At 61.0% G+C, this 26,989-nt stretch overlaps 2 protein-coding genes across 2 annotated transcripts; both read left to right on the top strand.

The window, feature by feature from the left end:
• Positions 1-1,026: 1,026 nt before the first annotated feature.
• LBHD2 (LBH domain containing 2) lies at positions 1,027-6,791 on the top strand. The gene is made up of 4 exons (XM_023205373.2): positions 1,027-1,167; positions 2,780-2,885; positions 4,841-4,997; positions 6,456-6,791. Exons 2-4 carry the CDS (start codon positions 2,817-2,819, stop codon positions 6,554-6,556), a joined length of 327 nt encoding a protein of 108 aa, XP_023061141.1. The 5' UTR covers positions 1,027-1,167; positions 2,780-2,816; the 3' UTR covers positions 6,557-6,791.
• A 9,701-nt stretch (positions 6,792-16,492) lies between these two features.
• Positions 16,493-26,714, top strand: EXOC3L4 (exocyst complex component 3 like 4). The gene is made up of 11 exons (XM_026447513.1): positions 16,493-16,956; positions 18,788-19,442; positions 20,674-20,785; positions 20,987-21,109; positions 21,454-21,554; positions 21,708-21,788; positions 23,500-23,614; positions 24,137-24,256; positions 24,344-24,496; positions 25,108-25,229; positions 26,197-26,714. Exons 1-11 carry the CDS (start codon positions 16,563-16,565, stop codon positions 26,387-26,389), a joined length of 2,169 nt encoding a protein of 722 aa, XP_026303298.1. The 5' UTR covers positions 16,493-16,562; the 3' UTR covers positions 26,390-26,714.
• Positions 26,715-26,989: the final 275 nt, after the last annotated feature.

Raw genomic sequence — 26,989 nt, 5'->3', positions numbered from 1 at the left:
ATTGATGGTAGATGGTGGACTGTGGGCGAGATGAATGTTGGGTTATTGATGGTGGATGATGGATGGCAGATGGTGGGTCTCAAATGGTGGCAGGATGGCAAAAGATAGATGAATAGCTGTGAATGGTAGATGGACAGTGGCTGGACTGTGGATACTGAATGGAAGTGGGATGTTAGATAATTGATGGTGGAGGCTTCCTGGTTGCAGGCTGGGAATTACATGGACCAGAGATTATGCACCTTGGCCTTAGGTGTCAGGTCTGTGCACTGGACTGAATGAGACTGCTTGTCCCAGGGCTGTTTTACTCCTTTTTGGGAATGGAACTGGAAGTGAAGATGAGAGGGGGGTTGCGGGGTGATCCCCCCTCTTCCTGCAGCCCATCCCAGTTTTTTGTTTGTTTGTTTGTTTGTTTTTGAGACGGAATCTCGGTCTGTCACCCAGGCTGGAGTGCAGTGGCACGATCCTGGCTCACTGCAAGCTCTGCCTCCCGGGTTCAATGGATTCTCCTGCCTCAGCCTCCAGAGTAGCTGGGACTACAGGCACCTGCCACCACGCCTGGCTAATTTTTCTTTTTTGTGTATTTTTAGTAGAGACGGGATTTCACCATATTGGCCAGGCTAATCTCGAACTCCTGACCTCAGGTGATCTGCCGCCTCGGCCTCCCAAAGTGCTGGGATTACAGGCGTGAGCCACTGGGCCCGGCAGTGCTTTTTTTTTTTTTTTTTTTTGTCTTTTTTACTCCTCTTATTCCCCAATAGGAGGGAGTCCTCTTTCCGTGTGTCTGGCCCCACCGAATTCTGCACCTCAAATTTCTGGACGCCAATCTTGAGGTTCCGTCTCAAGTGGCCAGGGGCAGGTCCTTGGAGAGGGGTCGGCTTAAGGGAAGATGAGGCCGGGCCCTACCTGGGGGCCGGAGCTGGGAGGGCGGAGGCGCCGAGGGCGGGCGGGCGGCCAGACCCGTGGAGGGCCAGGGAGGCCGGGAGAGCGCGCGTGGGCGGGGAGCGCGGAGAGGAGGGCGAGCCGGACGAGCGCGGAGCCAGCGGAGCGCGGAGGCCCCAGCGCCAGCAACCGCGCGGGCGGTGAGTGCGAGTCTGAGTGTGGCGCAGGGTCGCCCCGTCCCCAGCCTGGCCCCGGCAGTGCAGGCCCCGGGCACGCCCTGACGGCCAGGTGCGGGGTGGTTGGGAGCGGGAGGAGCGTGGGGGGATTTGGGGAGTTTTGAGTCGAGTTCCCTGGGGAAGGGGACGGCGTGGGTTCGCAGGGTCAGCCCGGCTGTGGGACGCCATGCCTCCGCGCGCTTTTTCCCCCGGGGCTGTGCCTGGCAAGACCTGGGATCGCGCGGCGCTGGGGGTGGTGGGCGCCCTTGATGTGTGGTGCCCCAGCTGGCACTGGACCCTGGCGCTGGGCAGGGCAAGGCAGCCCTTGGGCACTTGTTTCCTGATTGCCTGCTCCCTCCCCACCCGCCCCCACCTGGCTCGAGCAGACAACTCTATCATCTGCCTCTGTCATCCTCTCTCTCGGGGCCAAGTGTCATCTGCGGGTCTGTTTCTGTCTCTCTCTCTTTTCTCCTCTGTCTCCATCTCAGTCACCTCTCGCCTGGTCTCTGTGGCAATATTTTTCTTACCTCTCCCTCTGCCTCCTTCCCAAGTCTGGCTGGGTCTCTGTCCTGGCTGCCCTGGGTTCTAACCTGGGTTCTGGGGTCCTGGGATGGGATCCAGGAGAGGCTTGATGGAGGGCTGGACCTGGGGACACTGAGACATCCCTGGGCTCTGGGGTTGGGCAGAGAAACCAGAGGGTGTGGCTTCGCTCCCCTAGAGGCCTCCTGCACTGTGTGCCCTCCTAGCCCTCCCTGGGCCCTCAGTGGGACGCCAGCTGACCTGAGTGGGGTGTTTGGTGAAAGAAACCTCATTTCCCAGAATGGCAGCCCTCTGCTTTGCTGGCAGCCACAGGACCACCCTCACCCACCCCAGCAGGACGTCACAGGCATTCCATCCTGCTGGTCTCTGTTCTCCTACTACCCCGTCCCCTTCCTGCAGGGCTGCCCCTGCCCATGGCCCTCTGCTGCCTGCATGCCAGCCACTGCCAGACCCCACCCCAATTTCTGCCTCTGACCTGGGTGTGGCCCCAAGAACCCACACAGCAGGTGAAGGGTCTGGCTGGTGCCGGCTCCTGGCAGGGGCTCTCTTTCCAGAGCCCTTGCTGCCAGGGCTCCAGCGGGGCTCCCTCTGCTGTGGCCAGCCTGAGTGGGCGTGGCCAAGTGCAGGCAGGATGTCAGTTTCCCTTGGGCTGTGGGTGCTGAGGGCCTGGCCCCGGGGTATGTAGGGTGCCTGCTCTCAAGGAGGAAATGGGCACCTTGGTCTCTGGCTGACTTGAACCCAGTCCCTACTACTACCAGCCTCCTGTCTCAGAAACCCATTTAGGTCCCTTGGACGCTCTGTGTCCTTCCTGAACTGTTCCTGTCTCAGAATGCGCTTCTGTCCTCCCAACTGGCCTGGCTACCTTCTGCTCATCCCTCAGGCCTCAGATCAGCGGACTTCTTCCAGGAAGCCTTTCCAGGTCTCCCCTCCTGCCCGTGCCCTCTTACAGGCGCACTATGCGGCCACAGTTCAGTGCCCCCTCTGGCAGCGGGCTCAGGCAGGGAGCAGTGCAATACAGGTCCAGCTGGAGCCATGAGCACTGGGCCTGGGCTGGGGTGGAGTGGGGTGGGCTCAGTGCCTGAGGCCTTCGGGGGAGGGTAGATCCAGCATCAGGCCAACAGCAGACACCCCATTTCTGCTCTCAGTTCTAGTGTAGCTTAGTGGCGCAGTGGCGGCAGCAGCATGAGCACCCCCCGGCCTGCTTCACCACAGCTAGGCACTGCTGAGGGGGCTGGAGGCCCAGCAGGGAAGGTACGTGCTGGGGACTCTGGGGGATCGGGAGGGAGCAAGTCTCAAACTCTGTCCCATGACTTGGGGCATGCCCTGCCTTGCTGCTGGCCTCAGTTTACCCATCTGGGTGGGGGAGATCATTGCTCATTTATTTTTTTATTTATATTTGACATGGAGTCTTGCTCTGTCACCTAGGCTGGAGTGCAATGGCGCGATCTTGGCTCACTGCAGCCTCCGCCTCTGAGGTTCAAACAATTCTTCTGCCTCAGCCTCTGGTGTAGCTAGGATTACAGGTGCCCACCACTATACCCGGTTACTTGTGTATTTTTAGTAGAGTTGGCTTTCGCCAGGCTGGTCTCGAACTCCTGACCTCAGATGATCCACCCGCCTTGGCCTCCCAAAGTGCTGGGATTATAGGCGTGAGCCACTGTGCCTAGCTCGTTGCTCTTTTATAAAAATATAAAGGATAAAACAATTGAAGGCCAGCATTCCTTGCTTACTGAGCACCCCTTCCTGACCTGAGGACCCCAGGGATTGTCCCCCAAGGCACGCTTTGCTCTCTGCTGAGTGAGGAAACGCCAGGGTTCCCTGCCCCTAGCGTCACCTTTCGGTGGGGGATGGGTTGGTGCTGATGAAACTAAAAAAAACAAGCTCCCCACACAGGGTTGCAGCCTTAGTATTCTGAGTGCTAGAGCCCAGCTAGAGCCCAGCTGTTCTCCTTGTCAGGGAGCGGTGGGGTCAGAGAGGGGGACCAGCCTGGAGTGACATAGGGACCAGTCTGGAACTTGGGGTTGCAGACACAACCTCCCAGGCAGGGTGGACAGAGGTGAGCACCAGGCCTCAGAGCTGCAAACACTGCTGGCCTGGACCTCGTTCACCCCAGTGGGCAGACTTGGAGAGGAGCGCCCTTGGTTGGGGGCAGGAAGGAGAATGGCACATGGGGAGGGATAGCAGGCTGGGGAATGAGCCCCTGGACTGGTAATGCCAGCATGAGGGTGGCCCCCGGGAGGGTCCAGCCTTTGGGGTAGGGATGGGGTCCCTGCTCTGCTGCCTCTGACAGTTGCTTCATTCCACAGACATCCCAGTCCAGTGACACCTGTTCTCACACTTGAGGGTCACCTGTGGTCCTTGGTTAAAAGAGAGTCTGGGCTGGAGCTTAGGAATGTGTACTGTTCAGGGATCTTGCCGCAGTGGCCGAGGGCCGTTCAGCTAAGTCGCCCCTGCTGCGTGGCTGTCCTTCCTCGAGGCCCTTGTGCCCTTTTGGGAAGGTGGACCCAGCAGCTTCCCTTCTAGGTGAAGAGAAGGGAGACAGGGAGCTCCAGGCAGGGGCATCTACCCGAGCACAGGCGTGGGGGTGGGACAAGGCAGGCAAGTCAGGGCCACTGGGGTGCTGAGGCACAGAGTTCTGCATGTAGCACTGCAGCCTCAAAGGCCTTGAATGGGAGGTGGAGATGCTGAGGGCACTGGGAAGGCCTGGGGATGCAGCCCCCGCACACTCCTGTGAGCACTGAACAATGAACCAAGAGCGAGCCCAGAGCCAGCTGCTTGGGTTGCCATGGCAACTGCTTCCCAGCTCCTCTGAGCCTGGAGGAGGCCAAGGGCCCAGCAGGGAAGACCCCAGGAAGGGGCTGGCAGGAATTCGGGTGCAGGAGGCAGCTGGGGGTGCGCAGAAGCCTGGGCTCGTTCCTGGTGACCTTGGCCTCTCCGGCCTCTGGCTCTGGCTGTGCAATGGGCTCCTGGAGCTGAGCACAGCTGCATCCTATGGTGCCTCCTGAGAGCTGTGACCCCAAGGGCTGAGCACCCTAGGGTTGGGACCTGGTAGGGCCTGTGCGAACACACATGTGCCCATCCTTGCCCTAGGGACTGGGTGGGAAGGGTCTCTGATCCCCCTCGTGGGGCAGTGTGTGGGACGGGGGTGGGAGGGAACAGGAGTACCAGGCCTAGCATGGCTGTGCTCCTGCCCATCTTCCCTGCAGGCTGTGGCAGGTGCCCGGGAGAAGGGCCCTCGACTGGGCCAGCGGCTGCCCTCAATCGTGGTGGAGCCCAGTGAGGCGGACCCTGTGGAGAGCGGGGAGCTGCGCTGGCCCCTGGAGAGTGCCCAGAGGGGCCCCTCTCAGAGCCAGGCTGCTGCTGGTAAGTGAGGGCACCTGTGGGGGTGTTGCGAGGAGGAAGTGGCCACTGCCAGGGTCAGAAGCAGGGCGTGCTTCCTTCGACTCTGGCAGACAAGGCCTTCCTGCCTCCTGCCTGTTCACACTCCATCCTCCGCCCGCCTTGGAGCCTCTGCCTGGGGCTCTAGGTGCTGCCTGGCCTTGACCCCCCTCCCTAGCACCGTCCTCCCTCCCACCAGCAAGTGAGGTCCCTCATCCACTCTCAGTCGCAGGCCTAGGCACGGGAGGTGCACGGTGCATACTTGTTGAATGAGTGATGCCACATTCTTGCCCCTCATCATCCAGCGCTTGCTCGTTGTCATCACCTTTAGAGCAAGTGTGCCTTGCTCACTAGGGCCTGGGAGGCTGAGGGTGCAGGTGCACGTGGTGGGGGATGGGCTGGCCTGTTGGCAGGCTCCATCCGGCTGCAGGTGCCCTGCTTAAAGGCTGAAAGCAGGCCAGGCGCAGTGGCTCATGTCTGTAATCCCAGCACTTTGGGAGGCTGAGGCAGGTGGATCACTTGCGGTCAGGAGTTAGAGACCAGCCTGGCCAACATGGTGAAACCCCATCTCTACTAAAAATATAAAAATTAGCCAGGCATGGTGGCAGGCGCCTGTAATCCCAGCTACTCAGGAGGCTGAGGCAGGAGAATCGCTTGAACCCTGGAGGCAGAGGTTGCAGTGAGCTGAGATCACGCCACTGCACTCCAGCCTGGGCGATAGAGTGACTCCGTCTCAAAAATAAATAAGTAAAGGCTGAAACTTTGGGAGAATTGTGTGAGCAGGAGGCGGCAGCCGGGGCCAGGCCCAAGGAGCCAGAGAGGCAGCAGGCTGGGCCATGGGGACCTTGTGGACGGCTCTGAGGGCCACTGTGGACTGAGCAAGGGGCATGAGCTGTGCCCTGGGAGATGTTGTCCCCTGGAGGCCCCTGGGAGTCCCCGAGGAAGAAGTGAATTCGGCCGCAGCTGGCGCTGCTCAGCACCTTACCTGCCCTCTCCCATCCCCAGACCTCAGCCTGTACTGGCCAGGAAACCCCCTTTTCAGTGTGGCCAGAAGAGGTTATCTGTCTGGACCTATAACGCCCTCCTCTGCCCAAAGCCCTCTCGACCTCTTGTCAGTTTCTGCCCAGGGCCCAAGACAGCATCCGGGACCACCCCTTGGGTAACCCCTGGGACTTGGGCTCTGGGGAGGTCCCTGAGTCTGTCCTGGACTTCCCTTCCCTCTGCCACCCCTTCATCTGGTGGATGTGGGAGCTGCCCCTGCTTGCAGAGCCCAGCCTCATTCTGCCTCCCTGGCCAAGCACCTCTCCCGCTTCTCATCACCCAAGGGGACCTCCTGGCCTGCCCCAGCCCAGTTGCCTGCCAAAGGCTCATTTCAGGCCCCTGGGATCCTCTCAGGCTGCAGTACCCCCCACAACCAACACGGCCACCTTTATGTTTCTGCAGCCTCCTCCCCGAGTCTGCCTGGAGAACCAGGGAAAGCTGCAAATGCTGCTGGCAGAGAGTGCGCCTGCTCTGAGGACCCAGCAGCCCCGCCCCGGGGATAGGACAAGGACGTGGCTGGGCTCTGCTGTCTGACTGCTGAGGGCTTCTGCCCCAGGGTGGCCAGGCTGATGCACAGGAGGGCCGGGCCTGCCCAGCCGGGAGAGTAAGGAGGCTGCTTCCTGTCTCACCAGGTCTGACCAGGACTGCAGCCCTGCCCTCTCCTGCCCATGGCCCAGGTCTGGATCACACCCCGCTTTGTTCCGAGGTTTGAAGCAGAAATAAAGGCACCTCCTGGTGGCCAGCAGGCACACTTGATGGGGATGCAAGAGACTGAGGACAGTTTGGGTTCTGCCTGTGGTCTTCCAGGTGAGGGCCTCAGCTCCAAGCCAGGCTGGCCAGTCCAGAGCACCTCTTAGGTGACCACTTGGGCATGGCACTGGGGCAGGCTGGGCAGGGCTGAGTTGGCTCTGTGGCTGGTGCCTCTGCCCAGGGACCCTCTCTCTGCTTCGGCCAAGGCTGCCCAAGGCAGAACCAGCCTCCTCCAGGTGGCCTCCCAACCGTCCGTGGGACCTCCTTGGGGCCAGGGCTGGACCTGGGTGCAGGAAAGCACAGCAATGGCACCTGGCGTGGGCCGCACCATTCCAGGTTGGATCTCGTTAAATTCTTGTGAAGGTCCCATTTTACACGTGCGGGAACTGAGGTGCAAAGCAAGGTGCCCAAGGCTAGGGGCTACGAAGGGCATCCCTGAGGTCAGGAAGCCACAAGGCTGCCACAGAACCCACATCAGAGGTCGGTTGAGCAGGCGTCTCTTCCTGCCCTCTGTGGGGGTCCTGTCCCTCCACTGGGTCCATCGATAGTGTCTCCGGGCTCCGTCCTACTGCAGGAGGGGAGCCGTGCTGCCTGGTTGCAGCTGGCATGGGGGCAGAGCCCTGAGTGTGGCCCGGGGCCCCCTCCCCAGGTGTGTCCCCCCAACCTGGCCCTCTGCCCTTAGCCAGCTTGAGCCAGGCTGAGGAAGCTTAGGGCCGGGCAGTGGGACACTCCATAAATGTCAGCTCTGCCAAGTCCATGGCTCTTTTGTGGCCCGGGCAGGCGTGCCCCTCTGTGCTTTCCTGCTGCCTCACCAGCCTCCAGGATGAAGATGCACTTTCTCCTACAGCCTTCCTTCTAAAAACAGCCACCCCCCAGTGCCGGAAAGGTGGGAGGCAAGGTGCGGAAGTTGGCCTGGCAGCCTGCTTCAGTTTTAAACCTCAGGACCCCATGGGCTCTCCCCTGGACTATAGCTCAGGAGAGGGGTGGGGCAGGCCTTCAGTCCTCTCCGTCCTCCTCCAGTCCTTCCTGTCGGTTCTGGAGCCAGGGAAGGAGAGGCTTGACCAGGATGGGGGACATGGGGGTAGTTTTGTGAAAGAGGACAGACATTTGGCAGGATGCTTTGCAGACACGTGGGATGTGGAATGCAGGGAGGCCGGCATGTGAGTGGGCGATGACGCCATTTACTGAGATTTAATCCTCAGCACATGGCTCCGGGGCGAGAATTATGACACCCATCTCAACGCGACTGCCCGGGACCCACACAGCCGACCGCCCGAGCTCCGGCGGAGTCCCAGGGCGCCCACAGCGCCCCCCGGCGCGCCCAGTCCAGCAGGGCAGCTTTCGGGCGGAGGCGACCCCCGCCGCAGGTCCCAGGACCCTGCGTGCCCTTGAGCCAGGGATGGGGAGGCCCGACCGCGGGGCACTGCTCCACCCCGCCGCCCTTCACCGCCCGCCGGGGCCCAGAAGGCCCAGCCACGCCCAGAGCCCGCGGGCGCAGACGGCAGGGGCGGTGCCAGCCAGGCCCCGCCCCCGGCACGCGGCGACCTGGGGACGACCCGCGGGAGTCGTCCTGCGGCTCCCCCTGTCGTCGGCTGGGGCCACCGCCCGGGCTCCCACCTCAACCCTGCAATATGGGATTGGGACAGAGTGGTCTGCTGCCCGCTGCCCGCAGCCGCTTCGGGTTAGGGAGGGAGCCTGGGCCTCCGCGGCTCATGCTGCGCTTAACGCTGGTCGGGGCAGCAGTGAGGGTGGAAGCGGCCGCCTCTGGCTTCTACACCCTAGGTGTGACAGCCTGGCCTCTCAGCGAGCCCCCGGTCAGGCAAGCATCTGGTGGTGGGGGTCCTGCTCCCTGGCCTTCCCTACCTGGGAGCCAGGTCCTCAGCCAAGGCGAACCCATTTGATCCGGACGACAATCCCATTTTCTGGAGGAGTAAACTGAGGCTCAGAGATTGAAGTGCCTCTCCACGGTCGTGGGGAACTGGGTTGGCCCTCTAGTCAGTGTCCCTGGCTAGGCCTCTCCCTCCTAATGGCCCCCCACCCTGCCTTCTCCTGACCCCAGACCAGCCCTGTGCCCCAGGCTTCTTTGAGACAAGGCTGGGGTTTTTCCAAAGGGATTTTACTGAGAAACTTCGGGAAAAACATGGATGTAGCATGAAAAAAACATTGCAACCTCATGCTGAAAGCGGGCACAGGCTCAGGTGGCTGTGGGGAGCACATGGGAGTTGAGGGGAGTCCAGGAGCAGTCCCCAGACCCTGGGCACCACCAGCTTTTCAGGCACCTGTGTATTGAATGGAGTGACTCATAATGGGAGGTCCCAGGACCCCAACATGCCCTGTGAGCTGGGAGGTGGGAGGATCAGACCAGGGAGTCTGTGGTCCACCAGGGCCTGGCTCTATGGGAAGACCCAGTCTACAGAACCAGAGACCTAGGCTGCAGTCCTGGCCTCTCCGGGCAGCTGCGTGGCCGAGAGCAGGTCACTGAGCCCTGGGAAGCCAGCCACCTTGGACCCCGGCTGTCTCTGTTCAGTTGTACTTATTCCTTGTTACCCCTCATCTCTGCCTGTTGGAGACAGATGGGGTGGGACAGGCCAGCAGGTGGGACTGGGCTGGGAGGACGGGCCTGTGGGCTGCTGGGCACCTCTTGGGCTTGAAGTGGGACTCTTAGCACCCCACTTCACAGAGGGAACCCAGGGCTCAGGGTAGTGACTCAAGTGGTTAATTGGTGGGTTTCCTGGAGGAGGTACTGGCATCTTTGAGTCTAATTTGGCCCCTCTGCAGATGGTACTGCAGCATCTCAGGCACCTTCCGGTCTGTTACGAGCTGCTTTTCCCCTATACAATTCGTATGTTGGGTGGGTGCGGTGGCTCACGCCTGTAATCCCAGCACTTTGGGAGGCCTAGGCTGGCCAATCACCTGAGGTCAGGAGTTCAAGACCAGCCTGGCCAACATGGTGAAACCCTGTCTCTACAAAAAATACAAAAAATTAGCTGGGTGTGGTGGTGCGTGCCTGTAATCACAGCTACTCAGGAGGCTGAGGCAGGAGAATCGCTTGAACCCAGGAGGTGGAGGTTGCAGTGAGCCGAGATCGCGCCACTGTACTTCCGCCTGGGTGACAGAGAGAGACTCCGTCACCAAAAAAAAAAAAAAAAAAAAAAAAGTCCAATCTTAGAATGTGACCTTATTTGGAAAATTCCTTATAAAAACATGTGACGTCAAAAGAGGTAATAAGTTGAAATTAAGTCATTAGGGTGGACCCCAACCCACATGAAGAGGAAATATGGATGCAGACACAAAGAGGAAGACCCTGTGGAGATCCAGGAAGAAGGGGGCTACCTACACACCAAGAAGAGAGCCAGCCCCAGGAGAAACCAGCCCCACAGATGCCTTGATCGCGGGCCTCGGGCTTCCAGAACGGGGAGAGAATAAACGTCTGTTGTTGAGGCTCAGTCCCTGGTCTCTTGTGGCAGCCCTAGGATGCTGGGTACATGGGACCATCCCTGCTCTCAGCCCTAGGACACTGGTGCACCAGCCTGTCTCTGCCCTCAGCCCTAGGACACTGTGTGCATGGGGCATCCCTGCCCTCAGTCCTAGGACTGAGGTGCGCGGGGCCACCCCTGCCCTCAGCCAGAGGATGCTGGCGCAGGAGGCTATTTCTGCCCACCTCAGTACCCTGCGGCGGCCCCGTCGCACATCCTTGTGGCCCCAGCCCAGGTTGGGACAGGCCTGGATCTGTCCTCCTTGGATTTTCCCTGAGCTGTTTCCTAGGACGCTCGCTGCGGAATCCCCCTATGCAGGGGTGAGGCTGCTCTTCTGGGAAGTGTCAGTGGCGCTCCCCGCAGCAGCTGCCCGCCTGACCCCCCCCCCGCCTCCACGCCTTTGCCCCTGCCCAGGATGCCGTCCCTCCTCACTCCTGAGTGTGCCCTGTCCGTCCCTAGGACCCCATCCCTTCCTCCAGCTCCTGAAGCCCCGAGGAACGGCCTGCGGCTCTCAACCGCTTCCTTCACTCACCACGAGCTTCCCTGACAGGCAGGGTGCAGGGGTCTTGGGATGAAGTCGATGGACTGGCCCTGTGCTAGAGCCTCTGTCCTGGAGGGAGGGGTCCTTCTGGGCTCCGGCACTGTGGGCTGAGTGTCGCCTGAGGCCAGCGCCTGCTTCCGCTAGCCTCTGAGCGAAGGAGGGGCTGGTGGTGTTTTAGGTGGCAGGCAGTGTCCACCCCCTGCTACCTCGAGCCCTGAATGCTGAGCTCTACAACCTTCCCCTCCCTTGTTCTCTGACCCTTGGACTGAGCCCTGAGCTGTCTGGAATGGAAAGCTGGAGTGGCTGCCTCCGGAACGAAAAGGAAGTGGGAACTTCTCTGAAAGTGAAAGTATGGGGTCCTGGTGGGGGGTAGGGCTGTGGGTGGGGCCGGGTGGGCCTGGCAGGCACTGACCATGGCTGGGAAGTCCCAGCTGTTGGTCACTCGCTCGGGCTGCTCTGGAGGCCCAATGGCCAGGGCCCGGCTCTGAGGGCCCCACAGGCCAGCTTCTCAGGTGGCTGCGTTCTTCCTGGGCCAAGGCTGCGTGCTCAGCAGGTATGTTCTGGGCAAGTGGAGCAGGAGGGCATGGGGTGCTATGGGCAGGCGGGGGTGGCGACTCATGGGCTTGAGGACCATTTCGGCTCTGCGTGTGGCCTTCCAGGCCAAGGGCCTTACTCAGAGCGCAGGCTGACCAGGCCAGAGGGCCAGCGCAAACCACAGTGGACACATACACACCCGATACACAGGCAGACACGCTCAGGCAGAAGCACAGATAGACACAGAAGACACCAAGATGGGCATGCGGGCACAGACACAGACTCAGCAGCACTGGCAGACCCTCTGGGGACACTCCAGGGCACAGTCACGCACATACAGGGAGACACTCTCAGGTCAACACACAGGCTCACTCCCTGCCTTGGGAGTCTCCTCGTCTCCAGGCTCTGTAACTGTCCCTCCGTCATGGCAGGTGTGCCCAGGGCTGGGATCACGCCCAGAGCAGGAGGTGCTGAACATGGTATGGGCTCAGCTGGCCAGGGAAGGCTTCTCCCAGGAGGAGCCATTTCTGCTGAGCCTTCAATGAGTTGACAACTGAAGAAGGAGGGGCTGAGCTCACTGTAGGCAGAGTGCAAAGGTGTGGAGGAGAGGTGGGTGCTTCTGAGTGATCAGAGCGAGGGAATGAGTTGGAACTGAAGCCAGAGGGGTCGTTAGGAGAGGCCTTGAATGCCAAGCTAAGGACGGAGCTGTGCTTCTGAGGGCAGCGGTGGCCCGGGGGGCTTATGCTTTGTTGCTACGGTGAAGGGAAGTCTTTTAAGTGTCTCTTTCTAATAGGCTTTGCTGGGGTACAGGAAAGGTATTGCTTGTATTTACATAATCAATGCACAGAACTTACTAAACCCTTTTATTAGCTCCAATAATTTTCAGTCTCAGATTTTCTTTTTTTTTTTTTTGAGACGGAGTCTTGCTCTGTCGCCCAGCCTGGAGTGCAGCGGCCGGATCTCAGCTCGCTGCAAGTTCTGCCTCCCGGGTTTATGCCATTCTCCTGCCTCAGCTTCCCAAGTAACTGGGACTACAGGCGCCCGCCACCTCACCCGGCTAGTTTTTTGTATTTTTTTTTAGTAGAGACGGGGTTTCACCGTGTTAGCAAGGATGGTCTCGATCTCCTGACCTCGTGATCTGCCCGTCTTGGCCTCCCAAAGTGCTGGGAGTACAGGCTTGAGCCACCGAGCCCGGCCAAGTCTCAGATTTTCTAAGCCAACAATCTTATCACCTATGAATAATGACAATTTAATCTGCTCCTTCCCAGTGTTTACCTCGCTTATCTATTTTTCTTTCCTTATTGTCTTAACTTGTTCTCCAGGCAAATGTTGAGGATTAAGAGTGGTGAGAACAAACATCCTTGTCATTTTCCTTATTTGCAGGGGCTGGAAGGAAAAGGAAAGTTTACAAGGAAAGCTTTCAAAACCCGGTTTTACACGTGCCTGGGTTTATATCCCAATCATTGTCCCTCCCGCTGTGCTCTCAGGCGATAGATGATTGGCTATTTCTTTACCTCCTCTTTTTGCGTAATTAGCATTTTTGTGAGCTCTCTTTACTACCTGATTGGTTGGGTGTGAGCTAAGTTACAAGCCCTGTATTTAAAGGTGGATGCAGTCACCTTCCCAGCTAGGCTTAGGGATTCTTAGTCAGACTAGGAAATCCAGTTAGTCCTGTCCCTCAGTCCCACCTCTCAACAGGAAAACCCAAGTGCTGTTGGGGAGGTTGGCCGAAGACCACTCTAACTGCTAGGCAAGATTCTTATGACTGATCCTAGGAGGCAGCATCGAGGGGGCCTGGAAAGGAGAGCAGCTTGGAGGCTGTGATCAGGTGAAGGTGGATTGCAGGTGCGGAAGTGAGAGGGGACAAGCCCCGCACAGGGCTTCAGCCCAGGGCACACTATAGGCAGTCACCTGCAGAGGCTCCTTTGGAGCGTTGAGGAGTGGAGCGACGGCCCAGTCCCAGCGTAGGTGGGAGGCTGGGGGGTGGGTGAGCACTGCAGAGCAATCGGGAGGAGGAGGAGCAGCTACGGGAAGGAAGGTCTGGGGGAAAGCGGGGAGTAGAAGCTGAGGCTGGGGGTAGGGAGGGTGGGGAAGTTCAGACTTGACTTCTCGGTCACAGCTAGGGTGGCCCAGGGTGGGAGGTCTCAGTGACCGTGTCTCTGGGTGGTTTCTTGCCCCTGCTGCTGGCCCCACAAAGGGTGTATTAGCCTGACCTGGGGAGAGTGGGACCCGGGGCTCAGGCCGGGCCTCAGTCTCCAGGGTCTTGCAATCAGGGAGTGGCAGCATAGGAGCCGGGGCCCCCTGGACCCTCCAGGCACTGGGGACAGAGAGACACAGAGAGAAAAGAGAGCCAGAGACAGTCCATGGGGGTGTGGGGAGGCAGGCACAGGGAGAGGCCAGGCGAGAGCCTTGGCGGGTGGAGGAGGGAGCTGAGAGGGGCCTTCAGGCCTCGGCCCCGCAGGCGCCAGCATGGCAGCAGGCAGGCCAGTCAGAGGAGGCAGGGTGACCCTGACACCGATGTTCCCCCTGCTTCCAGGCTGTGCTCTGGGGTGACAGGGGTGGATGGACAGAGGCTGCCAGGCCAGTGCAGGAGGGCCACATCATCACAGGACAATGCCGAGTACCCACTGAACGGATAGATGGTGACGGCAGGTGGTGCGAGGCATCTGAACCCCGAGGTCCTGAAACCCAGGTCAGATTTGGTGAACAAACAGGGTCCAGGAAAGGGAATGGCCGGAGGGGAAGCCGGAGGCTGGGCGTGCAGCTGGGAGGACTGAGAGGAGGCTGGGTGGGATGCAGGTTGTCCGTGAACCCCAGGGGAAGCTGGTGAGGCGTCATCAGCAAGAGGTAGAGGTGGAGGAAGGAGGTTCCAGGATGGATGCCTGGCTGTGGGGCTCGGGCAGGAGGGAACCACGGAAGGGCTTAAAGCAGGGGAGTGACCTGGCTGGACTTTTGCTTTGGGAAGGTCAAGAATGGCTTGGGAAGCTGTTGGGAGCTGCAGGGTCGAATGTGGCATGGCTGGAGGCTGATGGGCCATCTAGGGACCTTACTGGCCCTTCAGCAAAGTTCTGGTTTGGAACAAAAGCAGGCTGAGTGACCCCCAAGCCTCTGCCTATGTAACCTCCTAAGAGATTCACCTGCACAGCTGCCCCTCCTTACCCAGCCTTCCTCTAGGCTTCCTGGGAGAGGCCCTCCACATCTGACCCCACTCTGGGACCTGCTGACACCTTGGGTCTCCCCGCTGGGAGGGGGGCTTCTGGGCAGCAGTTCTGACTCCCTGGAGGTGGAGACACGGCCGGTCCCGCCTCTGCTCCCAGCCCCAGGCAGGTTCCCCAGCCTGAGCTACGCCGCCAGGGGCAGACTCTGTCCCTCTGTGGGCCTCAGGTTCCTCGCCTGTGAAACGGGCAAATGACACCCCCTAACTTTGTTGTCACAGTAGCTGATCTGTGTCAGGCATCGACGTGGGCACACAGTAGGTGCTTACTAAGTGTGAGCTCTCCCAAACAAGAAGGCGGGGCTTGACTTGTCCTTGCCCCACATCCCGGCCTCCATCCCCTTGACAGCGGTGGATGCGGCCTGTGCCAAACCGAACCATTCTCTGCACGACACCCCTGCCCGGCTGGGCACCAGCCCCCATGCCAAGCATGGAGGGGCACCAGGGAGAGAGAGGGGAACGGAGGCTGGGACAGATGGCGCCCTGAAGTGTGTGGGTCACGTCCGAATCAGGCAGTGTCCCTGAACCCTGGCGCTGGGGGAAGTCGCCAACCTGTGGCCAGGGCGGGGCTGGTAAGCCCCATCAATCACCTGGCTCTCCCACCCCAGCCTCGATCCCGCTGCTCAGCCACCTCCGTGTCTCTCCCACCCCAGCCTCCCTCCAGCTGCTCAGCCGTCTCCGGGAACCTCAAGGAAGGTAGGTAGGTAGGCCTCTGCTGGACCCAGCAGGCACCTTGCTGGAGGGCGAGGGTGGGTGGGGGTCTGGGCCCTGCTCACTTTGGTGTCATTCCACCCCAGCAAACTGGGGCCTGGGGAGGCACATTTCCTGCCTGATGTCACCCAAGGGTTGGGTGGTGGGTCAGGCGGGGGCTTTGGTCCTGGCACCTGGGTGGGGGGCCCTGGGGCTGGGCTAGGGGCAGGTTCAGCCCTTCTTTGGCCCCAGTTTCTCCCAGGGGAAAGTGAGGCTTTGCCAGCCTAATGCCCTCCCCAACCCATGGCCCAGCTTGTGCAATGGGGTGGGTGGGAGGCCCCCCCTCTCTCCCAAGCTAAAGCCAGGAAAGCAAAAGCTCCTAAGGCTGGAAGGGGGTGTGGGTGGAGCCTGGCAGGCCAGGGTGCTGAGGGCCCTGGGGGAGCAGGAGCAGCCACAGCTCAGCCACTCCCATGTCCCTGGGACACCCCCCCTCATTCCCTGTGTTGGGGAGGGGCCAGAGCAGTCTCTGGTGCAGAGGGGAGGAGTGGGGGAGGGGGAGAGGCAATGGGTGGGAAACAGCGTGGAGAACCCCCCAGTCCCTGGTTAAATATAGACCCGAGGCTCCTCCTGCTGCTGGCCCTGCGGCTGCACAGCCATGATAAGCAGCAGGGTGGCCTTGGCCACTGCCCTCAGGTCCCACGCCACCTCAGCAGACTCTGCGACACCCAGGGAAGGGGTGGGCTCTCATGGGGGTCCCTGCCCTCCCCTTTGAGCCAAAGTAGTCAGGCCTTTTGGGCTGAAGCGGAGTGAGCTGAGGGACCTGGAGGGCAGTGAAGGAGCTGGTGGGGGCTGGGGGGAGGGTTTTAGGCCTCAGGACCTAACATCTGGGAAGGCCTGGATGTGGCTGCTGGTCCTGCCCTTGCGTGTTGTGAGCTGTGGTCTGGACTGGGCCCCAGAACCTACGTGTCAGCGCCCTTCTCCAATTCTAATGGGAGGGTCTGGCCTGGCAGGCGAAGTGCTGGTGGGCACCTGGGGAGACCCTCTTTGGGGGATGGCCTCAGGAAGGGCTCCTGATGGAAGCAGCTGTCTATATCTCCGTGCCCAGCTGCGGCCTGGCACACTGAGGGCTCTCGCCAAGAGAGTGGCCTGGTGATGCTTCTTTTTGACAGCCTGAGGGCTGCCTCCTCTGGGGAGCCTTCCTTGACCAAGCCCCTGGGTGTGGCCAGGCCCCACAGGGCCACACCACGTTTCTGCGTCTGCTCCTGTGGCCACTCCTTCTTGCCCTCAGCTCTCCTGCTGCCAAGATGGCATCGCCACAGACAGAGACTCCTGGGCTGGAGCTGCAAAGTCCCAAGGAGGCTGAGGAGTCGCAGACTCCAGCCCAGGGCTCCCGGCAAACAAACAGCAGGAAGGAGTCCAATGCCCACTGCAAGGATGGCACAAGGCTGGGCCTGGGCACCTTGAGGCAGGCCTTCTCCCGGGCCAGCCAACGGGCTTTGACCCAGGTCTCCAAGGAGGATACGGGCCTGTTCCGGCGAAGCTCCTGCTCCCTGTTCCGGTCCTTCCGGCAAGCCCTGGATGGGGGCCCAGCTGCCGGCCATTTCCAGGCCACTCCTGAGGTGCCCTCGGGGGTCATGAACAGTGTCAGCCAGCAGGCATCCACTGGGGCAGCGTCTGAGGAACTGAAACCCGAGGCAGGTAAGGGCCTCAGAAACAACAGTAAATATGAAAGGAAACGGGCGAGAGGTCGGGGCAGCTGAGCTGAGGCTTCTGGAAAGGCTCTCCTCCCTAGCTCCCCAAATCCTGGCCCTGGACACGTGCACTTATTTATTTATTTGAGACAGGGTCTCCACTTGATCACCCAGGCTGGCATGCAGTGGTGCAATTACAGCTCACTGTGACCTTGACATCCTGGGCTCCAGTGATCCTCCCACCTCAGCTTCCTGAGTAGCTGGGACTACAGGTGTGAGCCACTGCACCCGGCTAAATTGTTTTTCTTTTTTTTTTTTTCGAGACTGAGTCTCACTCTGTTGCCCAGGCTGGAGTACAGTGATGCAATCTCAGCTCACTGCAAACTCCACCTCCCTGGTTCAAGTGATTCTTCTGCCTCAGGCCCCCAAGTCGCTAGGACTACAGGCGCCCACCACCACACCTGGCTAATTTTTTTTTTTTTTTTTTGTGATGGAGTCTTGCTCTGTCGCCCGGGCTGGAGTGCAGTGGCCGGATCTCAGCTCACTGCAAGCTCCGCCTCCCGGGTTTACGCCATTCTCCTGCCTCAGCCTCCCGTAGCTGGGACTACAGGCACCCGCCACCTCGCCCTGCTAGTTTTTTGTATTTTTTAGTGGAGACGGGGTTTCACAGTGTTAGCCAGGATAGTCTTGATCTCCTGACCTTGTGATCCGCCCGTCTCGGCCTCCCAAAGTGCTGGGATTACAGGCTTGAGCCACCGCGCCCGGCCAATTTTTTTTTTTTTTTTTTTGTATTTTTAGTAGAGACGGGGTTTCACCATATTGACCAGACTGGTCTTGAGCTCCTGACCCCGTGATCCGCCCCCTTGGCCTCCCAAAGTGCTGGGATTACGGGCGAGAGCCACTGTGCCTGGCCTAATTTTTAAAATTTATTTTTATTTTTTTGTAGAGATAAGGTCTTGCTATTTTGTCCAGGCTGGTCTCAAACTCCTGAGCTCACCCAATCCTCCTGCCTTGGCCTCCTGAAGTGCTGGGATTACAGGCGTGAGTCACCATGCCCAGCTGGACAATTGCACTTTAAATTCTTGCAATATCTCTGCAATGGGAGCCCCCCTCATTGGGCAGATGAGAAAAGTGAGGCTCAGAGAGGTGGAGTGACTTGCCTCAGGTCTCACAGCATGGAGAATGGGACTTGAACCCAGATCTGCATGGCCAGCCCTAGATACCCAGCCTCTCCATGACCTGTCATAGCCTGGCTCCTGGCCAACCACGGCCATGCACATAGCTGATCACAGGGTTGCAGAGGGTGCAAAGGCTCGCAGAGGTACCCGGAGGGAAGGTCAGGGGGATTGGCCAGAGGAGGATACACTGGGGTTGGGAAGAGGGGGACACGGTAGAGGTGGAGAGCTCCTGTTGGGTGGAGGCTGGCGGAGAGCAGGGAGCAGCTGGAATGTAAAGCTGGACAGGGCAGGAAACGCCCCGCCTGAGCTCAGACCCTATTAGACCTGCAATCAGGGCTGAGCATGAGGCTATCAGGTCCGGCTCAGCTGGGAGTGCAAGGTGGGCATGAGAGCCAGGCGGAAGGTAGGGGTTGACCCAAATTGCTCTGTTCAGCCAGGCTTGGGGTCCCAGGTTCTGCCTCTTCAAAGGTGACTCTAAGGAAGGGTTCCTGGCAGCTGGGGCCTGTTGTTCCTGGAGCAGGCCTTCAGCTGGGCTGGGGCATCTGGTAGAGGCCAGGCAATCCAGCCCCGATGGACTGAGTCGCGGCCTGCAGGTCTTTGTCCAGGTCGGGGTCTTGGGGCGGTCTCTCTCACCGCCCCTCTTCTCGCCTGCCTGTGCAGAAGGCAAATCCGTGGCCGACCTCATCACTGAACGGCAACTGCTGGCGGCCTTCGAACAGCTTCTGCGCCTGGAGACACGGCTGGTGGCGGAGAAGGCCTCGCGCACCTTTGAGCAGGACCCCACGGACTTCGCGCGGCGCGCCATGGACGTGTGCCTGCATTACGACGCGCTGGCAGCCGAGCTCAGCGCCATCGTGCGCGAAACGCTGGGCAGCGACGGCGTGGACGCGGCTGTGCTGGCCGAGCTGGCCCGCGTGGTGAACGCGGAGGAGGAGGCCCACCCCTCGCCCCCCGACGACGGCGACTTCCTGCGCACGCCGCGCCACTGGCGCCAGCACTGGGAGGAGGCGGTGCGGCGGAGCGCTCAGGAGCGCGTTCGGCGGCCGGGCGCGGGGTGGGCCTCTGCGGCGGCGGAGGGCGCCTCGGGTCTGGCCCAGCTTCTGGCAGAGCTGGGCGGCTTGGTTCGCCGCGATCTGCAGAAGGTGCGGCAGGAGGTGCATCCCGCTTATGCGGCGGCCGGCTTCCCGGCGTGGGAAGTCTATCTGCGCGCCTTCCACAGCGCGGTGGCCCAGCGCCTGCAGGAACTCGCGCGCAACGCCCGCGGCTGCGAGCAGCTCTATGTCTTGCTAGACTGGGCCGCCAACGTCTATGGCAGGTGAGCCTCGGCCAGGGCGCCAGTGGAGAGGACGGCTGCCGCTTTCCCCGCAGGCCTTGGGGAGCCCGCCTTGAGGAGCACCAGGCCTTTCTTCTCTGTTCCCTCCCTGGGAGAGGGCTGAGAGCCGAGGGCTTCGACATGCTTTCCTCGACGGGTTAGGCCGTGGGGCGCTCCCGCCCCAGGCTTTCTAGGGGTCACCCATACACAGTTCCAGAATTTGAAAAGTTTCCGCGGGGAGGTTCCCATGGGAGTAGGGCCTGTGCTGGTCCACCAAGTGCCTTTGGGCGCATCAGAAAAGAGCACATCTTGGCCAGGCACCGTGGCTCACACCTGTAATCCCAGCAGTTTGGGAGGCTGAGGGGGCTGATCACCTGTCAGGAGTTCGAAATCACCCTGGCCAACACGGTGAAACCCCATCTCTACAAAAATACAAAAGTTAGCCAGACATAGTGGCATGCACCTGTAATCTCAGCTATTCCGGAGGCTGAGGTAAGAGAATCACTTGAACCCGGGAGGCGGAGGTTGCAGTGAGCCGAGATCACGCTACTGCACTCCAGCCTGGGCGACAGAGCAAGACTCAGTCTCAAAAAAAAAAAAAAAAAAAGAAAGAAAAGAAAAGAAAAGAAATGAAAAGAAAAAAAAGCGAAAAGGGCACCCCGCTAGGCCGGACTCAGCCCCCGCGGGTTCACAGCGCTTGGCGTGGGTTCACCCGTGCTATCCCCTTTGGAGGGGCATCTGCTCAGGGTACAGCCTGCGGCGAGCGGCCACCTCCAGCTCTGTGCTGGGATGAGGGTGGATTGCGTTCCCTGCGGAGCGGTTCCCAGCCCCACCGGCAGGAGCGCCCGCGGAGGTGGGGGAGGTTGCCTGAAGTCCCGCACTCCTTAAATTTCTCCTTAAATTGTGTGGGGTCAGACCTATGTCCGCCCCGCTGTGGGCCTCCCTGCTGCCGGTTGGAGGTTGACCGACCCCTGAGCTGTGTTTGAGGAGAAGGCGGAGTGCCATCTGGGTAGCCGCCCTTCAGCATCCTGCAGGAAAGCAGGAACCCAGCTGTCAGAGGCTTCCGGGGAGGGAGTGTGGCATGGCAGCCTGGAGGCGTGTGTGTGTGTGTGTGTGTGTGTGTACAGATGCCCAGCTTCGGGATTGGCTCTAGACTTTGAGCCTGGCCAGAAGAGGGGCAGCTGCTGCCGCATCAGAGCCGCGCCCGCCCTCAGCCCCCTGCCCTGCCTTCCAGTCCTGACTTCCTGGGCCCCCCGGGCCTGGCGCTGCCCGCCGAGCCCCTGCCCCCGCTCCTGGCGCCCGACGTGTGGGCCCGACTGGAGAGCGACTACACCAGCTTCCTGGAGGTCAGGCCGGGCGGGTCAGGCTGGAGGGGGCGGGCCCTGGGGGGATGTGCGGCGCCCAGGCTAGCCGCCGCCAGAGCTGGCGCTGGTTCATCCTGTGGCCCCCGGCGCGGGCTTGTGACCCGACAGGGCGGCCCTAATCCCGGACGGCGCGGGACGGGGTCCGGGAGGGTCTCACCGCGGCCCCATCCCTTCTCCCCCCAGGCCAAGATCGCAAGCTGCTTCGACAACATCTTGCAGCTGGAGCAGAGTCACTGGGCGGCCGCCGAGGACCCCGAGGTGCTGCAGGGCCTTTACCGGGCGCCGCTCTCCATGGACGTCCACATGGTGCGGCCGGGAGCAGGGGCTGAGAAGGGGCGTGTGTTCAAGCCTCACGCACACGGTGGCGATACCCAGAACGAATTCCTATCCAGTCCCAACCAACCCTTCCGTTAGATGGGAGCCTGAGGCCCCACGTGGGGGGAAATCGGGGACCCCCGGCGCGCCGACGGGCTGGGAGGCTGCAGGATGGGGGTTTGCAGGAGCTGACTCTCGGTTGGCGGCTGAAAGCTGGAGGAGCCAAGACTGAGAGACACAGCGGGGCGGGCTGGAGGTGTGGCGGGGCTACCAGGGGAGCCGCGGCCTCAGGTCTTCGGCTGGGACGCACGCTCAGTGCAGGACTCCGCTCGCAGCTCGTGGCTGAGCACGTGAAGGCGGCCGGCGCCATCTCCGCGGAGCTGGAGGCCACCACGCTGCGAATCTGCACACGGGCGCTCGGCCTCTTCGTGCCCAGGTGCGGACGCATCCTAAGTAGGGGAGCGACCCAGCCTGGTGTGCTCTGCAGGTGGGAGGGAGGAGTCTGCGTAGGGACCTGATTGGGAGGGTGGACCCAGGGTCATCGCGCAGCTAGGCAGGGTCCCTAAAGGCTCTGTGTATCCCGTCCTAGGTTTGAAAAGGCTTTTCTGGCGTCGGAGGCGGTGAGCGAGCCCCACCTGGGCGCCTACATCAACGCCTGCGAGGAGCTCAGGTAGGGCTCGCCCGCTCCTGCACAGGCGCGGCGTGACCAGCAGGGGGCACGCGAGCGCCGGGAAACTGGATGGAAGGGAGTGCTCGCGCGTGGAGGGGGCAGAGGTGAGGAGTATGTGTGTTTGTGTCTGTGTGTTGGTGGATCTGAGGGGTGTGTGTGCAGCAGAGTTGAGGGGTGTGTGTGTGTGTGTGCGTGATGGAGCTGAGGGTGCGTGTGCGTGTGTGCATGTGTGGAGAGCTGAGGGTGTGTGATGTGCGTGTGTTTGGCAGAGCTGAGGGGTGTGTGTGTGTGTCAGAGCTAAGAGGTGTGTGTGCATGTGCGTGCAGGGGTGGAACTGAGTGGTGTGTGTGTGTCAGAGCTGAGGGGCGTGTGCCGTGTGCGTGTGTGTGTGTGTGTCCATTTGAGCGGAGGCCCTGGGGGGGGTGTGGGCGGCTCTTCAAGGCTGAGCAGAGGTGGAGGGTTCCAGCTCCCTGCCTGCTGCCCTGGGTTCTGTTTCTCCCTCCCTTCATCCCAGGCAGCATTTCTTCCATTTTGGGACGCCTCCTCCTCTGGGAAGCCTCCCTCAGCCTGCACCCTGGGCTGTGCTGGGGTGAGGTCTGGGTCTCTGTGCCCCCAGAAGGCAGAGGCCCTCCCTGTGGGCTGCCAGTGGCTGTCGGCCTTCTGTGCCCTGAGCTCCAGGCCAGGCCTCAGCAGATGTGGCAGCACGGAGGGCGGCCAGCGCCGGAGGCACAGACTGAGCCACTCCGTCTGGGTTCATCCTTTTTCAAAAGTTTGTGAATTGTAATGTCCCGAAGTACTTCTCATTTATCTGACTTCAGAGAGCAGCTGTGCCACCTGCTGGCTGTGTGCTCAGGGGCAAGCCGCCTCCCTTCTGTGGCTCTTTTGCCACCTGTCAAATAGGATCCGAGCACCTGCTCCCTGGGGCGGTGTGGGAACTCTGTGCCTTAGGGGACTCGGTTCCCATTGGCTCTTTGTGAGCATGCGTGAGTGCCAGGCACTTTGTGAATGCCTTCCCTGCCTGACAGGTCTCATCCCAAGTGCAGTACACCCACACACAGGTGCAGAGCACAGCCTGGAAAGGAGGTGCCAGTCGCCCACGGCCATGCAGTCAGGAAGTGGTGGAGCTGAGACTTGAACTCGGCCTGCCCATATCCAAAGCATGACCATGAGGCACGGCTTCTCCAACACTCTCTTGTCCTTAATCTGTGCCAGGCTTGTCCTTGGCCCTGGGACTCTGGTGTTTCAGCTCCAGGGAGCATTCTCTGACCCTTGGTAGGCAACCTCTGGCCAAACCATTGATGGAACTCCAGCCTGCCCTACTGTGTCCCTGGCTGTGGGGACTAGGTGTAGCCTGGCCCTCAGTTTCCTCAACAGTGAAACAGGGACATTGTCACGTTCAGGGGGCAGTTATGAGGCTCAAAGTAGGGTGTGTTCCAGGCATGGCTATGCCGCAGTGTTTATCACCAAGAGGAATGGAAGGTCTGTCCCAGAGCTGCCAGAGGGGAAAGGGTCACCCACCCCCTGACCCACCCCGCTGTGACGGGCTCCCTGGGCTTCTGTGCTGTCCCCTACTTGACTTTGCAGCTACACTGGGGAGCCCCATGGGCTGCCCTTCACATTGTAGTCTCAGTGAGTGGAGCTGTGTGCCTGGCCCTGTTCCCCAGCCTGGTCTCCCTTGCCCACCTCATCGCTGGTCCTGGCCACTCCGCAGGACCAGTATTCTCTCCAGGTTCCCAGGAACTCAAGAGGAGCTGGAGAAGCCCCTGGTGGCGGCCACCTGCAGCTTCCAGAAGCACCTGCTTCAGGGCTTGCAGCGTGAGTTGCAGGTGACTATGACAGGCCCTCTCTCCCCACTTCCCATGCCCAGGAGGTACCCTCTATTTCCTAGAGCTTGGAGGCCCAGGTCACAGCGTTCATTCATTCCAGGGACCAGCTCATGGGTGTGTGTAGGGTAGTGGGCAGGGGACCCAGGCGAGGTCCCAGCTGAGCAGGGACGGCTGGGAGACGCCTGCCTTCTCGCTTCAGTCTCCAGCTCTTAGTGGTCACCCCCGAAGCCTGGGATGGTGGGTCCATGGATCCAGGCCCGGGGTCCTCCCCCAGTCCCTCAAGGCTTTCCCGGGGCACACCCTGAGCACATCTGACTGGACAAACTCAAACCCTGCCCCTGGATCTTGGGGCCCGGGAGAGGCATTCTGGGAAAGTGCTCCTGATATAACCGGTGGCTAGGAGGGGGAATGGTACCCCAAACCCAGGAGGGAAGGGTCAGGAGTGGCACAGTGGGCTTCGAGGGAGGGGTTAGGTTGGGGGGGTAGTGCACATTTGCAGACTCCCAGCCCCTCTTTCCCCAGCCGCTCTTCAGGGTTGTGTGCACCAGGGACTGGCTGACGCAGGACTGGCTGCGTCCCCTCATGGACAAGGTAGTGAGGTTCACCGGTCATCTCCAGCGTGTGGCCCAGCCACGGGCACAGGTACCACAAGGGGGAGGGCCCTGGCAGGGCTGTGCCCATGGTTGGGGCTGTTGACTCTGACCCTGACCCTGACCCTGGGTCGCCCAGGAGACTCTGCAGGAGGTGCACCGGTTCGTGGTCCGCGAGTACCTGGCACAGGCGCTGAGGCCACGGAAGCGGTTCTGGGCCATGGAGCGCATGCGTGGCTCCCAGAAGATGAGCCTGGATGCCCAGGCCATCAGCGACACCTTCCAGGGCCTGGTAGGGGCGACGTCTGACTGCCCCTCGGTGCTCGCCTCTGTGCGGGGAGGGGTGGCAGTGACTAGGGCCATAGCGCCAGAAGGGCTTTTGGCGGGAGTGGTTCTCCTGACTCTGGGTGGGTGGAACAGGGACTGGGGCGCCTGTGGGGCTGGGGGGTGGGGGGAACCAGGTGGGAGGGCGGCACTTTGCAGACATTTGCATACGGTTTGCAGGGCCGCAGGGAAGGGGCGAAGGTCACAGCCCCATCTCATGGTCAGGGTCTGTGGGACGTGTTCCCCACCTCAGGCCAGAACCCTCAGAGTGGAGGCACCAGCACCCCTGCATATCCCTTGTCTGCCCCCAGCAGCAGCACTCTCAGGCTGGCCTCGGTTTTCCTGTCCGAGCAGGATGGGATTGGAGGGGAGCTGAATGCTGTGTGGCCCACGAGCCCTCGGTGTCCAGGCACGCTCCTGTTCTGTTTTGGGAGAGGCAGTCCCGGCACTGAGCTGAAGTGACTGCAGGAGGGCTGACGCTGCAGGAGGGCTGACCTTGCGCTGACCTGGTGCTCCTGCAGGAGTTGGAGCAGGGGTGGGGAGAGGGCTCCTGGGGCAGGTGGCAGTTCTGTCTTGCAGGGTTCCGAGGCCACATGGTTGGACCAAGCCATCCAGTGTGTGGCCGAGATCCTGGGCGAGACTTACAAAGACGACATCCAGCGGCACCTGGAGACTCTCATCCGGAGCTACCCTGACATCAGGTGCGCACCCCACCTGCTTCCACTAACTTCCCACCAGAGCTTCGGGGCCAAGGGGCTGGTATTGGGGGGACCCCAGCCCGTACCTGACTGCCCAGGGGCCTGGAGACCACAGGCAGGAGGTAGGGCTTGGACCCTCAGACCCTCAAGGCTGGAGGGGGTATGGAGAACACACCCCTTTCTTCTCCTCATCTGTTCTCGGCCATCCTCCATCTGCCCTACCGGGGGTGGCACACCGCCAGTCCTGGAATCCAAGGGGGAAGGTGGGCCCCCACCCCTGGGGAGAAAGCCCTCTCTGAAAGCCAGGGGATTCTGAGATCGGGTCAGGAGGAAGGGTTTTGATCCCGGGTTGTGCTGGGCGACGGTGAGTCATCCAAGCTTTTGGGAATCCCAGCTCAAATCTCTCCATTCCCATTCGTTTGAAGATTCTGGGATGTGGAGCTCACAGAAAGTCCCTGGTCCATCCCCTTCCCTGGGCCACCCTGCCATGGGGTCGGGAAAGATTCCCTGACCCCAGCTGGCCTGTATTCCAGGCTGTGGCTCAGAGAGAGTGGCCCTTATGGCACCCTGGAGGGTCCCCTCCAACTACTCCCCCACCCCGTCGGCCCCATCACCGGCAGTTGCATCACCCCCTCCCTCTCAACCACCTGACCCCCGTCTCCCTCCCTCCCTCTCCGCCCTGTCCTCGGGTCTCCCTCTGTGCCACTGCGTGGGCTCTTCGCCAGTCTGCACACCCCTCTCCTGTGCCCCTTCAAGCCCAGCTATGGTGGTCCCCCCTCCCCTGCCGGCCCACGCTCTGCCCCCTCCCCCAGCACAGCTCTTCCTGGCCTCAGTCAATCTGACCTCCCTGACCGACTCCTGGAATGCAGAGTGACTCACACTAACTCCCCAGCCATGGGTTCCCCTCATCCTGGGGCTGGGGATGTTGCGGAGGTGGAAGCCTGCAATGAGCGCCCGCGTGTCTCTGCAGGCGGGACCACATACTGGCCATTCTGGCGCTGCGCCAACTGGGCTGCCGGCGGAAACAGCGTCTCTTGCGGCACACCCAAGACTTGCTGAGAGCTGCAGCTGGGGTGTTGGGTGCGGAGGCCCCCCGGGGCCGTGTGCTCTTTGAGGAGATCAAGGTGCCCAGTGCCATGGCTGTGCGAATCACCTGTATCTAGTTCTCTCTGGCTCGAGAGGGGGCCGGCTGCCGGCAGGGGGCTGTGGTCAGTGGGGTTCAGCCAAGAGCCCAGGGAGTCACTCTGGGCCGTGCCCCCAACTCTGACACTGCAGTTAGGGAATTTTTGTCGTCAGCAGCCAAGCACAGCTGTCCAGCCAGAAGGAGCAGCCGTGCAGGAGGCATTTCAGGCATTGGTCGGGAGTGTTTGGGGCCGCAGAGCTCTCAGTGCTGCCTGTCATGGAGCCTCCCACCGACTGTCCGGCTTCACCCTCCAGTCTGAAACTGAAGAGCAGAGTATTTATTTAAAAAATAAATGTGAATTAAAATGGTGCCTCCCTAAGGAGTGGGCAGGGCATGGGGGCCTGGGTCCCGGTGTGCTGAAGGACCAGGCCGGAGGCTCTCTGGTGACACAATTTGGTGGGTGGCCCTCTGGTGCCCGTGGAACCCATGGGAAGACTGAGGCAGGTCCAGAGCAGGGAAAGCCCATGCCTGTGGCTGCCCCCACCACGGCACGGTCCACTGGCCTTGTGCCCGCTCAGCCTCGTCTCAGCCAAGGCAGAGTCGGGGCTTCCTGGGGACAAAAAGAGGCCAAGACTGGTTC

This window comes from Piliocolobus tephrosceles, chromosome 6, assembly GCF_002776525.5.
Source record: "Piliocolobus tephrosceles isolate RC106 chromosome 6, ASM277652v3, whole genome shotgun sequence".
Taxonomy (NCBI): domain Eukaryota; kingdom Metazoa; phylum Chordata; class Mammalia; order Primates; family Cercopithecidae; genus Piliocolobus; species Piliocolobus tephrosceles.
Note: the sequence above shows the minus strand (reverse complement) of the source record. Positions and strands in the feature narration are given on the sequence as shown.